The sequence below is a fragment of the Penicillium canariense genome, assembly GCF_028826845.1.
Source record: "Penicillium canariense strain IBT 26290 chromosome Unknown utg000003l_segment0_segment0, whole genome shotgun sequence".
NCBI lineage: Eukaryota > Fungi > Ascomycota > Eurotiomycetes > Eurotiales > Aspergillaceae > Penicillium > Penicillium canariense.
Window position 1 is genome coordinate 3916794 of NW_026622730.1, and position 15882 is coordinate 3932675.

At 53.0% G+C, this 15882-nt stretch overlaps 6 protein-coding genes across 6 annotated transcripts; 2 read left to right on the forward strand and 4 right to left on the reverse strand.

Annotated features, from left to right (window-relative positions):
• Nucleotides 1-32: 32 nt before the first annotated feature.
• N7482_006285 (elongation of very long chain fatty acids protein) lies at nt 33-1703 on the reverse strand (the record flags this gene model as incomplete). The annotated part of the gene is made up of 2 exons (XM_056688410.1): nt 33-854; nt 915-1703. The coding sequence occupies 2 exons, from the start codon at nt 1701-1703 to the stop codon at nt 33-35; spliced, it is 1611 nt and encodes a 536-aa protein (XP_056543965.1).
• Nucleotides 1704-2746: 1043 nt separating this feature from the next.
• Nucleotides 2747-4024, reverse strand: N7482_006286 (uncharacterized protein; the record flags this gene model as incomplete). The annotated part of the gene is made up of 2 exons (XM_056688411.1): nt 2747-3859; nt 3923-4024. The coding sequence occupies 2 exons, from the start codon at nt 4022-4024 to the stop codon at nt 2747-2749; spliced, it is 1215 nt and encodes a 404-aa protein (XP_056543966.1).
• Nucleotides 4025-5252: 1228 nt separating this feature from the next.
• Nucleotides 5253-8120, forward strand: N7482_006287 (ankyrin repeat domain-containing protein; the record flags this gene model as incomplete). The annotated part of the gene is made up of 3 exons (XM_056688412.1): nt 5253-6019; nt 6065-6616; nt 6701-8120. 3 exons carry the CDS (start codon nt 5253-5255, stop codon nt 8118-8120), a joined length of 2739 nt encoding a protein of 912 aa, XP_056543967.1.
• A 1540-nt stretch (nt 8121-9660) lies between these two features.
• N7482_006288 (uncharacterized protein) lies at nt 9661-10719 on the forward strand (the record flags this gene model as incomplete). The annotated part of the gene is made up of 1 exon (XM_056688413.1): nt 9661-10719. The coding sequence occupies one exon, from the start codon at nt 9661-9663 to the stop codon at nt 10717-10719; it is 1059 nt and encodes a 352-aa protein (XP_056543968.1).
• Nucleotides 10720-11341: 622 nt separating this feature from the next.
• Nucleotides 11342-13569, reverse strand: N7482_006289 (pseudouridine synthase PUS7; the record flags this gene model as incomplete). The annotated part of the gene is made up of 2 exons (XM_056688414.1): nt 11342-13307; nt 13367-13569. The coding sequence occupies 2 exons, from the start codon at nt 13567-13569 to the stop codon at nt 11342-11344; spliced, it is 2169 nt and encodes a 722-aa protein (XP_056543969.1).
• Nucleotides 13570-14400: 831 nt separating this feature from the next.
• Nucleotides 14401-15698, reverse strand: N7482_006290 (uncharacterized protein; the record flags this gene model as incomplete). Its single annotated transcript, XM_056688415.1, has 2 exons — nt 14401-15252; nt 15315-15698. The coding sequence occupies 2 exons, from the start codon at nt 15696-15698 to the stop codon at nt 14401-14403; spliced, it is 1236 nt and encodes a 411-aa protein (XP_056543970.1).
• Between the last annotated feature and the right edge of the window lie 184 nt (nt 15699-15882).

A 15882-nucleotide genomic window follows, 5' to 3' on the forward strand; every position in this document is an offset into this window, starting at 1 on the left:
GCAAATCGATGTCACACGTCCACTCAGTCAAATCACGCATTGTTATCGAGAACGCCAAAAGGGTTCTGCCCCTTCACCTCTGGCCCATTCGATGCGCGCTCACGCTCGTTCTTGCTCTGTTTCTTGGCACCCTTCTTCGCGGGCACGGGCGAGAAGCCTTCATCCGAGGCTGACTGGCTCGCGGCGGCGGCCTTGGCCTTGTTGGCTGCAGACGAGCGTGTCCGGATGGGGGAGTCCTGAGTCACGATCTGCTCGACAATTTGCTGTACGTGAGCTCTGAATCCCTCCTCATCGGTGTTCTCGCTGTTCTCCCCCTCGATAGCAGCCTTCTGGATCTCGCGGCTCAGACCCTTGAGGGCGTCCATACCGGCCTTCTCAGCAGCCTCCATGTGGGTCGGCTGCTGGGGGTCCTTGCGATTCAGGTAGGAGCGGACGAAGAAGCGAACGAACAGGTAGGTCAGGGGAAGCAGATAGGAAACGTTGAGCCAGATGGCAAATGCCTGGCCGGTGGTGTCCATGCAGGTGACCATCTGTTGGGTGTATCCCGAGGCAGGAGCAGCGACGGCCCCACCAACGTTCTCCGCAATGCCTTCCGCACCAGCGGCGCGGAGGGCCAGCTTCTTCAGCCAAGGGACGACACCAGCCTCCGCGGTCGCAGTAGCAACGGCGGCGGTCTTGGACAGGTGCTGCAGGGCGGTGCTGCCCACAGGGTAGGGGATGGTATAGTGAACGAAGAGATAGGCGGCGGCCAGGTTGGTGCCGAGGACGAACTGGGTGATTTGCATGGTTGTCAGGCTACGTTTGATCGCATTGGGAACACGAATGCGCAGAGCCGTGAGGGTATAATAGGTGTACTAGAAGCAACGGAGTCAATGATATAAAGCCAAAGCGTTGCATATCCAGAGGAAACATACCATCATCGCGTGGATGGCGGAGTTGACCAGGGCAAAGATCCAAATGGGAGCGGCCATGTAGCGAATACCGGCCCACATGCACATCATTGCACCAGCGTGGTGGTAGGTCTGCAGCGTAGAGCTTTTCTTGCCCTTGGCGAGGATGATCGCAGTGTCAACAACCTCGTAGAACTTGGAGAGGTAGAAGATCCAGCCAAAGTAGGCGAGACCGCCGTTCCAGAGACGGCCGACGTCGGACGAATCGGGTAGGCCATCCGTCAGCTTAATCGCAGGGTTGGGGATCGACCACTGGTCGGTGATAGGGCTATAGGTAGCGGCATTGCCGTAGCCGCGGGGTCCATTGATTTTGCAAAGCGAGTCCACAACACCGACCAGACCGTTAGGCTGGTCACGGTCTGCCCAAGAGTTACCAAAGGCTTGAAACATGCCGACAAAGGTCCATGCGGAGTAGACGGCTAGGAAGACATTGTGCAGCACGACAAACAGCTTGAACAGAGGCGTGTGGCTGAAAGCGTATGGTTTATAGCCACGGCTCTTGTTGATACGGTTGATGAGAACAACAGTGATCGCATAGACGCTGGCAATGGTGATGGGGACGCGCACGTCCAACACCTTTGTATAGAGATCATCGGGGATGTTGAAAGGCTGCTTCCATGTGGCCTCCGCAACGTGCGGCGCTGGGACGGTCTCGGGAAGCTCGGCAGGAGGAAATCTGAGCAGCGAGGCCGGCGGCAGGGCAATACGAACGGTGGCCGGGCCAAACTGGGTGGGCACGTTAAGGTCATACATGGTGATTCCCAAGGCCAGAGACGACCACAGAAGCACCAACCGGCGGGTTTTTTGGGGGGATGAGAATAAGAATGCGGAGAAAGCTGGCGACACAGAGGGAAAAAAGAACAGAGGAAAAAAAGGCTGGCCAGCCAAATCAGTAGCAGCGAAGGACAGAGGGCTCCACTGGGCAGATAAAGAACGCCCCAGCGTGTCTGATCGAACTTATCAGCAGGCGCGCCTTGCCCAACTAGCTCAACTGGCAGTGGTGGAGCCTGCGTTTGTTGGGAATTGGGGGAGCCGAGGTTAAGGCACGCCCAAAAAAATCAGGACTGGGGTCGATTTGGAAAATGTGGTCATTGAATGGTTGGTATTGCGTAGTCTCTTATTTTAATCAACTACCCACTGTTATGACTGGTCAATTGGTCTCAAGAATTATCTCCAGTCTATATCCGCCATATACTCCGTGCTTTTTTATGCAAGGTTGAACAAACGGCCCTCACGCGACCGGCACACGCGATAGATTGCCCGTGCAATGTTGCAAACACAACAAAATGGGCTACACCCGGCCCCACAGCTTTTTGCGGTTTGCCCTTTTTGAGTGTTTTCCAGAAACAACGCACGGCGGACCTCTACTGACTCAGTCACGACCTGATTCAGGCAAGATCAGGCAGGATTCAGGCCAGCACTTCGGCCAGGACAACATCATCCACATGCGCAGGAAAGACACGAGGGGTTTCATGCGCACACTATCAAGCCGATGATCGTCTATTGTTGGGACCAATAGCTCACATTACACAGCCAGTAGATCTCCCCAACGCTTCGAGAACGCAGTCGATCAGATTACACAAATCCGCCCAACCGGAACCTTTCACATCACATGCGGCCGAGGCCTTGGCGCAGGAAAACTGCAGGTGAATTCATGCAATGATGTCATTTCGAAATAGCTATGTAGGACAACAAGGGGGGGGGGGCATGGATTAATCACCACGTTCCTGATATCTCCAATTTGCGCCGGTCGTTGAACAAAGTGGTACAATCGTGGTACAAGTACAAGGTCCCGCTCAGCGAGGTCTGGTGTCGTGTGGGATGGGCGGCGGTGTTGCCGACGCTGATGATACTGGCGAGGCATTCGCAGGAGCCCCGCGCATTTCCGCTCGCTTTGGGGGCGGGGGAGGTGGTTTCTTGCGTTGGGCTTGAGCTTCCAGTGTGCTGTTCGACGTCGACTCAGTTGGGGGATTAATAGCGGCATTGGTCCTAGTGTTAGTGCTGGGGGAGTTGGGACCGGGTGGGCGAGGGATACGCTTGTTTGCATTGGCTGAGAACTTGCGATCCTCGACAAAGGTATTGAACCGCGACGTCATGCCGCCCAGTTTCTCCTTGCCCATATCGATCTTATCTGCATGGCGCTCTCGGAAGGTTCGAGCAGGAGGAAGAGCATCCTCCCGATTCGCACTGGGCAGCGGGGCCGGAGATGGCGGGTTGGGTGCTGCAGACGCAGACCCCGGGTTGGTCCGCATCTGCGAGAATCGGGATTGCAGCTCGTTGACATCAGCACCGCGGGTGCCGGACGGTGCCGGCGAGGAAGCATTCACCTCGCCGATCCCGAGGGCGGGGACCGAGAGACCAGCGTCAGCGAGGCGCGATGTAGCCTCTTGGTTGATGTATCCCTGCGATGCAGGGGGCGGCGTTGCGGTGTATGCCGGCGGCGGGGAGGGGGAATATGATACGGCAGTGTCGTTCCGGTGAGGGACTCGAGGAGGGATCATTGGTTTTGGCTTCATGCTTGCCGGCACCGGGCCGGAAGGCGAAGCAGAGGAACCAGTTGGTGAATCTAGGCGCCGGACGGGTGGCGGTGGGAGATTGCTCGTAGAGAGGCCAGAGGTGTTCACTCGATAGGGGACCGGCGGCGGTTTAGGCTTCCGGGCTGCTTCCTCTTCTTCCTCCAACGCCTGTTGTTTGAGTGCATTCTGCTCGTTGATCTGGGTTTGGGATAACGGAGCCCCTAGACCACGACGGTCTGGTGTAAGCTCGTTCGGGAGGGCCCCGGGACCATGGTAATTGATGTGTTTGGGTGGTGGGCCAAAGGATGCCGGGTCCTTCAGAGATGACAGCGGTTTGGATACATGCTCAGAATCCTCGGAGCTTGAGTCTTTGCCCTTGCCCATCCATCCCGCCTGTCACATTCTGTTAGCGGCGGAGCCTTGCAGATGCCCAGCCATGAACAAAGAGAAGCTTACCACTTGATTGATGCCCTTGAAGTCCCCACGCCAACTTTCCTTCTTTCCATCCTTACCCTTAGACTGCCAGCCATCTTTCATGACATTTTTGAACCCACTCATGATGATCAGTGAGGTGGATGAGCTGTCAAGCAGACCGGTGACGATGAAGGCCCCGCTTACTCCGCAGTCACGTGGCAGTATTTCCCAATCGGGTAATATGCTGGGCTCCCCAAGTACGTTAGTTGGGTTGTGAGTTGCCTGGAAGGGTCCCGAGGGAGCATCGAGAAAAGAATTCCAAAAATAACGCATCCAGGTGTTGACAGATCAATCGCTTCCTGCTGTATGACTTGGACATATATCGAATAGACGCACAACAGATATTGGTTTTGGCCGACCATGATAGTCAATTGATGTGAAAGAAAGGTGAGAGATAATAGAGTGCCAGAACGGATATAGTGTGCAATACCTATCTAGATAGAATAGCAGACTTAGTCGGATCCTGCATTCAGGTACACTGCTGAAAACGAGGTTTAATCCAAATCTAGATAGCTCATGTGTAGACTGTAATTATCACGGGTCTTGTTATTGAGATAGTCAAGGGAATGAAGGCAGGAGTGGTGGTTAGTATAAGAGACCGACTTAGACTAGTTTGTTTTAATGTGTCTTTTTAAGAATTGTAGTTTTATAGGTATATATTCATCAACTACCCTCCATCAATCAGTCTGGATCCTCTCCTAGTAGATCTTGCACTTGCTAGCTAATATCTGTGCAGAGACCTTATATCTTTCCAAAAATGGAGGCTCCAGGGATGCTTTCAGACTGACCTTTCTGGGTTTGTTCCAGATGGCGGAAATGTTATAATGTTTCGCTAGTAGCCTCGCTAGGAATGTACCTAAAGTATATTGATGAGGGGGTGGGAAATCTAGTCGTCGTGGTAAGCCAAACGTAATCGAGACCTTCGATCCGAGTTAAGTTTACAATAATGACTATATTTTTACAGTCCTTCCGGAAATTGGTGTCACCACTTACACTCTTCGATTGTTTCTTGAACCCCAATGTCAAGACCCACTTGTGCACACTATATTACAGTAAGAATAACCCCGGGATATCCATATTCCTGTATAGCCACATATCTACAGGATGTTATAGTATTTTACTCCATTAAATACTGTACATGACTCGTGTCTCGTCACTGTAATTTGGATACCAGTGTGGCTGTGCTGCATTGGGCACTGCCTATCGCACGAGCCCCCCCCCCCCCCCATCCTTTGACTTGCTTCTGCCTCAGAGCCTTTTACCTGTCCATCAGCTACCCACTTTTGAAAGTTACCAACACAAAACGTTGGTAATGGATCCTTTGTCTCTGTCCCTTGGCCTTGCGAGCATTCTGCCTCTAATTGCCAGTGCGATCACAACATCAAAAGAGTACATAGACAATGTGAGATCCGCGAGGAAGTCAATCACGACATTGGTAATCGAGCTTGAAGCCCTGCAATCCAACGTGGCAAATCTGCACGATCTCCTGAAGGACGATTTGTTCAACCATAGTGCTGTGCGATTCCACGAAAGTTCGGTTCTCTTGACCTGCTCCGCTGCGTGCGAAGCGAAGCTGCGATCGCTCGGCAAGACCCTGGCCCAAGAAGCAAAGGGGACGAGGAGTCGCCTTTTGTGGCCTTTCACTGAGAAGGAGTACCAGAAGACGATACAGGAATTACGTAATTTCACCAACTGGATGCAGTTTGCTTTGTCGGTCGATGGCTGCCGGCTTTTATCGCGGACGTCGGATGACGTATTGAAGTTGATGGGACAGCAGCTAGAGCAGTTCAGGGCAGTCCAGACACTTGAAGTAGATACGCTTCAAATCCTCGACATTGTCCAAGACCAGAAGCGCGCGATCGAGGTCAATATCGAGCGGGAGACTAGAAGCAGCATTCTGAACTGGATATCGACTTCAAAGTACTATCAGAAGCACCAGCTCATCCAAGCATCAAGGGCACAAAATACTGGGACTTGGATTCTCGAAAGAGATGAATTTATTCAGTGGCGAGACGATAGCTCGCCGTCAAATGTTCTTGTCTGTCATGGCATTCAAGGCTCGGGCAAAACAAACCTTGCGTAAGGCTATCCATCTCTGCTCTCGGAGCCCCACTGATGTTCCAGCTCGATCATTATCGATGAACTTCTTAACTCTAGCTCCAGCGAGACTTCACCCGTTGCGTACTTCTACTTTGACCACCAGGACCAATCTACCCAAAATACGTCGGTAGTTCTATGCTGTATCCTTAGACAGCTTCTCGAGCAGTTACCGGCAATCCCTAGTCCCGTGGCTGAGCTATATGAGAAGGGCGGCCACCAGGGCCGAATTCCTCTCCACGAATGCGAACGACTACTCACTGACCTTGGTTCGACCGTGAGGTGTGCATATCTAGTGTTTGATGGACTCGACGAATCGGAACATCGAAGAACCTTCCTTCAGAGCATTCAGAATGTGGTTCGAAGAAGCCAAATTCGATTGCTGGTTACAAGTCGGCCTCATATCCAAGATCTCATAGATCTATTCCAGCAGCATCTGAACCTCAGGATCGAGGCTCACGAAGAAGATCTCAAGATGTACCTCTACCAGGAGCTCGATCAAGGAGGAATATATGACATCGCAGATCAAAGCTTTGTGAACAGACTGGTTTGGAAGCTGACGCAGAGGGCAGAGGGAATGTATGTCACTTTTCCCAATGTCACCGTATCTGTCCACATGCTTCGAGATTAGAAGTCCTGACAAATGTACCCTATGCATATTAGGTTTCTTCTTCCAGTTCTACAGCTTCGCACCATTCTCAAGGAGCCTACTATCGGCGAGATGGAGGACAGAATAACAGACTTGTCCTACAGTCTCAGCGACGCCTTTGCGGATACCATTTCTCGCATCCAACGGCTCCCCCAGAGCCGCAGCCGACTCGGAATGGGTGCTCTTATGTGGCTTTGCCACACAACCGGGGCATTGACAGCATTGGAATTGAGCGATGCTTTGGCTGTCCACAGTGTGCGAAATGCGGTCAATGTTAAGTATCGCCCAGCTACAAAGATCATTCTCGAATGTTGTCAAGGTCTTGCGACCGTAGACGTGGAGGGTTATGTGCGGATTGCACATTACGCAATCAGGGAGTATTTAAGAGACCATTCGAAAGATCTCTTTCCAAGAGCCGAATCCACGATTGCGGTAACTTGCCTTCGTTACCTTGTGTTTGAGAACTTCCATGATGGGCCTTGGCCGACTGAGAGTGAAATTAAGTCTAGGATGGAAGTATACCCTTTTCTCTCCTGGGCCGCCAGGTACTGGGGACAATTCGCCCGGCGGACCGAAACCGATGCGGAAGTTTGGTCTGCACTATTCGCTTTTTTCTCCTCCCCCGCCGCCATGGCCGTGGCGAACCAAGTGCGACAGTATTCGATGGATCGTGTACCCAACTATTGGGATGTAGACGAATGCAGCAGCTTTTCAGCGCTCCACCATGCGTCGCGCCACGGCCTCGAGCGGGCGGTTAGTCGGCTCCTCGACAGCGGCGCATACGATGTCAACGAGTTGACGCGAATGGGCGGTACGCCCGTGATCCACGCTGCCGCGGGAGGACATGTGCTGACGACCCGGGGTCTGCTGGAACACGGGGCTAATCCACACTTGCGCAACTGGTACGGTGACGCGCTGCACTGCGCCATGGAGTCGGACAAGGTGGCCACCGTGCGCGAACTGGTCCGCTGGGGGATGGACCCCAACGCCGTCGGGAACGACAAGCGCACGTACCTCGCCTGCGCACTGGAAGGGGATTCAGCCGGTGCGTTTGCGGCGCTGGTCGAGCTCGGCGCCGACATTGGGTCGCAGAGTGCGATGGGAGCCCACAGCCATATCTTCTTCACCGCGGCACTCTGGGGCTGCGACAAGATAGTCGCACTGATACTGGAGCGGGGATGGGTCGATATTGAGATGAGGAACCCTGGGGGCCTCACAGCAGTGCACTGTGCTGCTCTAGCTGCCAATCCGACGACGGTGAGGACACTCCTTGATGCAGGGGCCAATATCGATGCGATGGATAACAAGGGTCGTACGGCTCTGGATTATGCGGAGACTGAGAGCAACAAGACTATGGTAAGTCTGTTGCTAGACTTAGGGGCGATTAGGGGCGACGCCTCCTCCGCATCTAAGCCGAGCCCGGGATTCTCATAATCCTCAGGTGCATGCGATACAGGGTTAGAATGCGGAGTCGAAGTCTCTATACTCTTTGCCAATTGGAATCAGCTCCTAAGTCCAATTCTGATTCGCCCCCTGTATGCGCCACGCCCCTAATGGGTCGTGCCCCTGTGCTGACTCCCTATCAAAAACTGCGTCGTTCCTACCCCCTCGCCGCTTTAGCGCTCGAGATGTGTACGATGCAGGGCAAAACCACACAAAACCACGCGAATGAAACCCGCTCAAAGAAGATAGTCCATAAACGTATTTCAGGTCTGAAGTCGGCTTTCGAATGCCGAAGCTCAGCGAATCAGAATGTAGAATTTTGTAGAGAAGAGATGTATTTGTTGTGCTGTGAAAGGATGATGCTCTCTAGTATAGTGCTGCGAAGCGTCAATACAAGTTAACGTATTTCCACAAGCGAGCTGGGCATAGCGCCTAAAAACGCCCATCTACGCGTACTCTTCATTTTCAAACACCCACTATGCTACCAAAACGGGATCAACCAAGACAAAAATCTACCAAATAGGAGGGTAGGATCCTATTGGGTAAGAGAAGGTTGGTACGTATAGCTTTGTAGAGAATGATGGATTCAGGAACTTCACTATTAGGTTGAGAGTTGTCGGGATCTCTAAGTGGACCTACTCCTTGCTAGGGTATATGTATTATTCACCATACTTTCAGACCTTCCCGCCTAACGAATACCAAGAAGCCTAAATCGTAATGACGACGCACAGGAAGCAATAATAACACTAATCATAACAAAGTACTTTATCCAAACTCCTGCTCCAATGAAAAACTTGGGGCGAGCGGAGGAGCCTCACGAGCGGCGGACTATACGCAAACGAGTTTAGGGCAAACGCCGATCCTACGTGTTCGCCCCCAAAGGATGCGTGGCTCGAGCATCCCGGATGGGTTAAATATAGAACAACACAATGTCAGATTCAGTGAAAATAAAAGACATTGGAGAAGTCTTCACAAAGCACATAACGAGAGAGCATGCTTAAGATAGAGTAGTCTATGACCTTTGAACGCACCGTCTAAAGATCGATCATATTAGAGGATTCCATTTGCAGCTTCGAAGCATTCTTTTTTTGGCCCCAACCCCAGTCAGGGCAGTGCTGCTACCGAGCTGACCCCTCCCCACCAGCGCGTGATCCAACTTTGCAATTTTTGGTTTTGCATCGTTGGTGGTGAGGGGGCAGTGGTGGGAATGAGCCTGTGAACGGGGGCGTCTTGTTAGGCGCTTGCCTGCCGCGCGAACTACTTCATTTCTTCCGTTCCACGTCCACTTCTCGACAACCTTTTATGCCAACAGCAGGAGCTGGATGATCGAAAGCGAACGCCAAATACAAGAGATACGGGGCGATGAGAGCCACCCGTAATCGCCAACGCCCCATTCAAAAGCGCCCATTTTCCATTTCGGCCCCCGGTCGCCCTTTGTGTCTTCCCTGGATTCCGGCTGCTTTGTCTAATCGCACCACGAGGGCGTATCCTACAGGGCTTCGATTTCCATGGCCTGGCCATGACCTCAAGAATGACTCTCGCTGGAGACACGATGGACGACTCCTTGGACCCTCTCAAGAGAGATAAGAAAGAGTATCGATGGGAGAATCCACTAGCTTTCAACTCAGATCCACCAGAGACATCTGGCACAGATGGACTGGCGATGGTTGTGACCTCCGATTTCTCTCAGATAGATGCCGCTTTATCCTCCGATAGTCTGCTTGCGAGTCGGAGCGCGAGTGCGTCGGTAACGCCTGGCTCATCAACAGCTTCATGGACCTATAGCTCAAGCGATATTGCCTCAACAACGGTTCTCTCAACTAGCAGTTCGCTTTCGGTGTCTGAATCCTCAACTCCATCGACCACAACGTTGGCAATCTCGACTACGGCAGCAGCCATGACTCTCTCCGGCACGAGCGCAAGCACAACCAGCGCCCCCGAAACAGCAGCCCCTGGCGCTTACTCGGGCGGAGGAGAGTCGGTCAAAAACAAATTGGCCATCGCACTTCCGATCGCTATCGTTGGCCTTCTCATAATCCTAGCCCTGGTCTTCTTCTTTCTACGCCGCCGAAGACGTCGTCACGGCCGGCCCCCATACGAGATGACAGCCAACGAGACTCCGGGTGTCTCAACTGCAGCTCTCATGGCTGTGCCCAAAATTGTGACCCCAGACCCTGCGGCAGCAAGTCTGCCTCGCTCACCCGTCCGCGATGTTAGTAGTCAGGATCATGCAACTGCACCTGTCTCTGCGTCTGCACGATCTGACAACGACTCGCATACGGAACTCGGACTTGCCGTAGCCGTGCCGATGGATCAACGATTCAGCGCAACAGAGCATACTCTCCGCGGGTTTAGTCGGCCTCCATCGACGGTAGTAAATCGTGCAAGCGCAGGGCCCTCTCGTGCTGGCCTGGCTAGCGTATGCATGCCGTTCCAGAATCAGAGCAGCGACGACAACGATTCCGTGTCGATTATTTCGGGCGAGTACACCCGAAGAGATCATGCGCATGACTTCGATGATATGTCCTCGGTGTCATCCCTTAATGACGATCACCTGGAGTCCCACAATCATGGCCAGTCCTTTAGGTGACGAGGTATCTAGATGGGCTCGTACCATACGAGGAAAATGACTCGATACGGGCTCGGTTTCAACAGGCAGGAGTTCCCTATACATCCATTTTGGTTTCCCTTTTTTGGAGCACTGGCGTTGATCGAAAGGGTTTCCTATCTGTGCTTAATATCCTATTCGCGGAATGCTACAACTTTCTATAATACGGAAATTGAAGGATTGGATGAATGTAGTAGAGACTCGCGGAACTACTCATGATAGAACCTAAGCTCGTGCCTTCCTTTTTAGGATGTTCCAGGCCTCGCATGGAATGCCCCACATGGCCTGTGGTGCGTTCCTTCCCTGTTCTTCCTCTCTCTTTCTGTTTAGTGAAGATTCTCGATCAGCACACTGCACACTAAGTTCTCTCGCTTGTTTCCTACGCTTCCTCTGTGCGCAGCAGCGTGGCGCTACCGTCACGATTAAGATGATCTCAAATGTTCAATTGAAATGCCCAGGCAGCAGAAGGTGTATATCTTTCTACGACTGGTCGTTGGTCCATATTCCTTAGTGTTTCTTTCTATTTATAGAAGGCGGGAAAGGGCTATGTACAATAAAAGTAGTTGGGCCACCCGTTTCCATCATAACATGCCTATCAAGTCGCTTAACGACCCCCAGTAAGATCAGGCTTATATTCCCTGACCTTGCCCTTGGTCAGTTCGCGGAGAGCCATGGTTGCGTACTGGCTGGAGCCCAACTGGAACTTCAACACGACGGCCAACTTATCCCCAGTCTGGGACCCCACCGCACTGTCACCCGTTTTGCTGCCATTGAGCCTCTCTAGGTCCGTTTGCACGAACTGCTCGTTGTCCTCCGAGTAGAGCTTTATCTCATGGGAGAAGTTGGGACCCATCCGGCTGAAAACTTTGCGGTAGCTGCCACTTAGACTGGTGTCCTTATTTTTCCGGCGCATGTTAAACGGGTCAAGACCGCCCCCCTGCTCGCTGCTCATGAACCGCTTATAGAAGTCGGTCATCTGGTTGGCTGGGTACAGAACGTCGAAGCCAGGCTGGGGTAGCACCACGTCGAAGATTGAATACTTGCCACTCGTGGCCTCGTCAGCGGTCAAAGCACGGGCCCGAAGGAACGAGTCTTCCGCAATATATGCGCTGTCATCGGCCTGGGGGAGAACAACGACTTCGCCATCTTCGTCAACGCCACTATTGGGCGCCGCAGCCTCCGTGGCTAGCTTATCCCGGTGCTCGCTGACGAGGACCAGGTCGCCCTCAACCACCTTGTCGCCGTAGAGTCGCCAGCGCTCACTGGCGGCAAAGTTCCACACAAGAGACTGATAAGCATGCACATACATCAGCCGCAGATTGCGGGGGATGGACTGCATGGCGCCGAGATAGTCGTTCTTGACTCGACCTAGGTGGCGGATGATGTTGAGCTCGGCAGAGAATTTCCGCGGGAGCTTGGCGAGAGCGTCACTAATATTGCCTGTGGTCTGGAAGATATGGATGGCTTCAGCGCGAGCCTTGTCATCAGTGCTAATCAGTGCCGTAGATGATTCGCCCTCAAGGGCGGCGGCGAGAACGTGCGGGCCGTAGTGAAGGATAGCCTCGACGGCTCCCTTGAAATCATCCTGCAGCATCTTGACACCAATAGTGTCGGTACGGGTCGTGAAGGTACCAAATCGCTGAAGACCGTAGTAGTTGAAGTAACCACGATCGTGAAGGTTCTTCAACGAGGCACCGACAAGCTCGGATGCCTTGGTGACAGCAGCTTGAGGATCCTTCAAGTCCACCCCGGGGATTTCACAATCGCGCAGTGTGATGACAAACTCATTACCACCGAGATCACCGAGCTCGAGACCATGCTTGCGGTACTCGAAATCTCCAAGATAGGCATTTCGAAGAGTCTTATTCATGTTCGCAAGTCGCTCCGCTTGAACGCGAAGGACACAGGCGCGCTGGGCGGTCGCACCGCGTCTATCCTTGGTGCCGGCAAATTGGAAGCTTTTTGGGTTCATCTTCATTGTGCGTGCTAGGAATGAGATGACTTCCATTGTATCCTTGTTTTCCTTGTAGATCGTGAAATGCAGGTATGGACCACCCAATTCTTCCCAGTTCGTACGGCCGCCGCCGCTGCCACGGCCACCTCCCCCACGGTGACCTTGAGCTTGACGCTTAAAGCGGTTGCTGGCGGCTGTGATGGCAAGGTTTCCCTCGCCATCGGTGCTTGATTCCAGCTGCGAGTTAAAAATGCGACGGATGGCTTGGTGGATCTTGGTGCGGGTATCACGGTCGGTGACAACAACAGTAACCTTGCCCAGATCACTTGGTCGAGCCTTCGGTGATGCCATAGCTCTCTGGTGCAGATCAATGATTGCGGTCGCATTCTCAATGCCGAAAAACTCCGCAAGCAAGACGTTGTCCTCTTCCGACACTTTGAACTCGGGTGTCGCGGCATCTTCCTTTGGAGCGGGCTGCTCCGGCGCCTGCGCCGCAGCTTGCTGTGCGCCATTTGTAGTGGCTTCCTCGTCGTTTGAAGAGTGGGGGCCGCTGAGGTTTTGAAGGTGAACGACCTCGCCGGAGGGTGTGATCTCATTGACCAAAAAGTCTGTATATCTGCACAGGGGTCATTAGTATACTCAAAGGCTGCGTCAAGCGCGAGAACCCTCTCTCACCTCTTTTTCAAAATACCCGAGAAGCCCTCGTTATCGGCAGTTACGATCTCCGTGATGCCAACATCTAGCTCCTTCATGGCTTGGGCGTCTGGCGCCGCGGCGCTGCCATTCCCTGGGAGCACATCGGCTGTACCCTCGGTTGCGGGTACATCTTCGGTCTTCTGCCGCTTGCGCGGAGACTCCACAAGCTCTGGTCGTTCCATTGTCAGCAGATCTGGTTTGAAGCTAAGTTGTATCTCAACGGAGCAGGAAACTTTTGATAACAGATTGGGACTAGCGCATCGGGACTAGCGCATCAGGGCTAGCCCTGATTGCCGGATCGGGAAGAAACATATCCAAACTCTGGCGACTATAGTACATAGTCCAGTCGAATGCATTCATTCTTTTCAATTACGCTTTATTCAAATGCAGGTACGCGCTATTGTGGATCCAAGCGCATCAATTTGCCATATTCTTGCCCCTTGCTGAGCGTCGAGTCTCATTCTCAGTCCCAACTCAGTCCTGTGCAAAGCTCCATCTGACTCTTGTTTTGGAAAGTTTCAATTAACGCCCCAAACTAGTTTTCATGTCCTTCAGTTCGGCGGGGACATTTTCTTCGCCACTAAGACACTATTCATGGATAGCATTCTCTACAGTTATGCTTTTCTAGGCTGTTGTGAAAGGCTGAAAGAATATACCACCAGTTGGCAGAGACCCTGGTTGGATGGAGTGAATAGATTCTAGCAAGTGTGACGCCGATGGTTCCTACAAGTAGAAGGTAGTATGGCAGATTGGGATTAGCATGCGACGGAGACGATAATCGAACGGCTCTATATTTGGGATCTCCGTCGGTGTCCAGCGGTTCTCGGTCAAAGTGGAGACTGTGATTTCACGAGGTAGAGAATTGCTGGAGAACTGCCAGATTGGCGTTGGAGCCCCCACTATTGTTGCTTCGCTTCGTTTGAATTCAAATGCATACATATATGTACAATCTATCAGAGAAAGATACCTGGAACAGGACCTTGAGAGCCCCATGTATGGATACTCGCTTTTGTTCACCCAAAGAGATACTTCTTCCAACTCTGCTTCCACGGCTTCCACGTCCCACCAAACCGATGGTTGACGCAGGCATGGGAGCTCTGAAAATTTTCCGATCCGCTGTGTCTCTGCCCATTGCCCCAGGCATTCACTGGCAGAACACATAGCCCACCAAGTTGTTTGCCTGGCCTGGCCTCGGAGCCCTCGACACATAGCGGTTTCTTGAGTCTGTAGAACGGTGCCCATGTCACGCGTTCTAGAGGGTTCGCTGATGATGGTGGGATAAGGTCTCCTAGGTCTGCGTCCGCTTCGACCGATCCTGAGACCAATGGGTGGATGGCGGGCAATGTGTCAGAAAGAACGTCCAGAATGGCGTCCGTGAAGACCCCCGGCCCGGTGATTTCGAGAGTAGTGAGTTCGTTATATCTTGCGCCAAGGAATATGTTGCTTTCATCCAGATGGCGTTGGGTATGCGACAGTACCCGCACAATCACCTCTCTAAGCAGCGGACTGAACCGCCGCGGTGCGTACATGGTGTACTGAATGAAGCCGTAGCTTCGGACCCAGTGCCAGTCGCGCATTTTCCGAGACGAAGCGAAAGGCTCGTCGATCTCAATGCCCACGACCAGGGAAACGTCAGGATTCTCTGTCTGGAACACCGACTCTCTTAGTGATGGACATTGCTTGATCGACGTAGCGGGGAAGATGTCTGTGTCCGCATAGTAGCCACCAAAATACCACAAGATCAGATAGCGCAGCAAGTCCGCTCGGAGGACGTGATGCGGGTATGAATAGTATAAACTCGCGAGGCCTGGGATGGAGGAGAGGGTGATGGTCACGAACTCTTCGGCCCATTCGGTTGTCACAAGCTGGAGAGTTACCACAATCAGCAACTGCGTCCGCCGCAAGGGGGGTGGTCTATAGATCTTACCGAATACTTCCATTCTGAGTTCTTCTCCTCAAAATCCAGCGAGTCGTCCCCGCGTTTCTCCGCACTAGGATCTTGCCCCAGCATGATCTGCCATAGCGTGTCCGCCGTGTCCTCATGGCCGTTGAGCGACAATTGCTGATGCTCGAGGTCTTGCAGGGCAATTGACAGTTGCTCTTCGTAAAACAGGTCAGGATTCTCACGAAATGCGGAGTGATAGAGGTAGTGCGGCCGGTCCTCTGTGTTTGCAGCACCCGCACGGCTGTCCAGCTCGCTTTTCAGCGACGGCAGACTCCTGAGCAGCACGAACAAGGCCAGCACGGCGACCAGCACGACGGATCGGTACCGGCCTGGCCACCTCCGGACGGGCAGGTATCGCCTCAACATGCTGGACGGCGAGGGAACATGACGAAGGGGGAATTCGGAGAGCTGGCCGAATGCTGGGGGGGAGGGGGACAGCAAAGGAAGAGCTTCGCGCCAATCACCAGGCTGACTGTGTTTGAGACGAGTGGATTTGGACCCTTGGGGTGGTGGGTGGTCGGTGGGGGTCTGAGGATCCACTGCCCAGCGC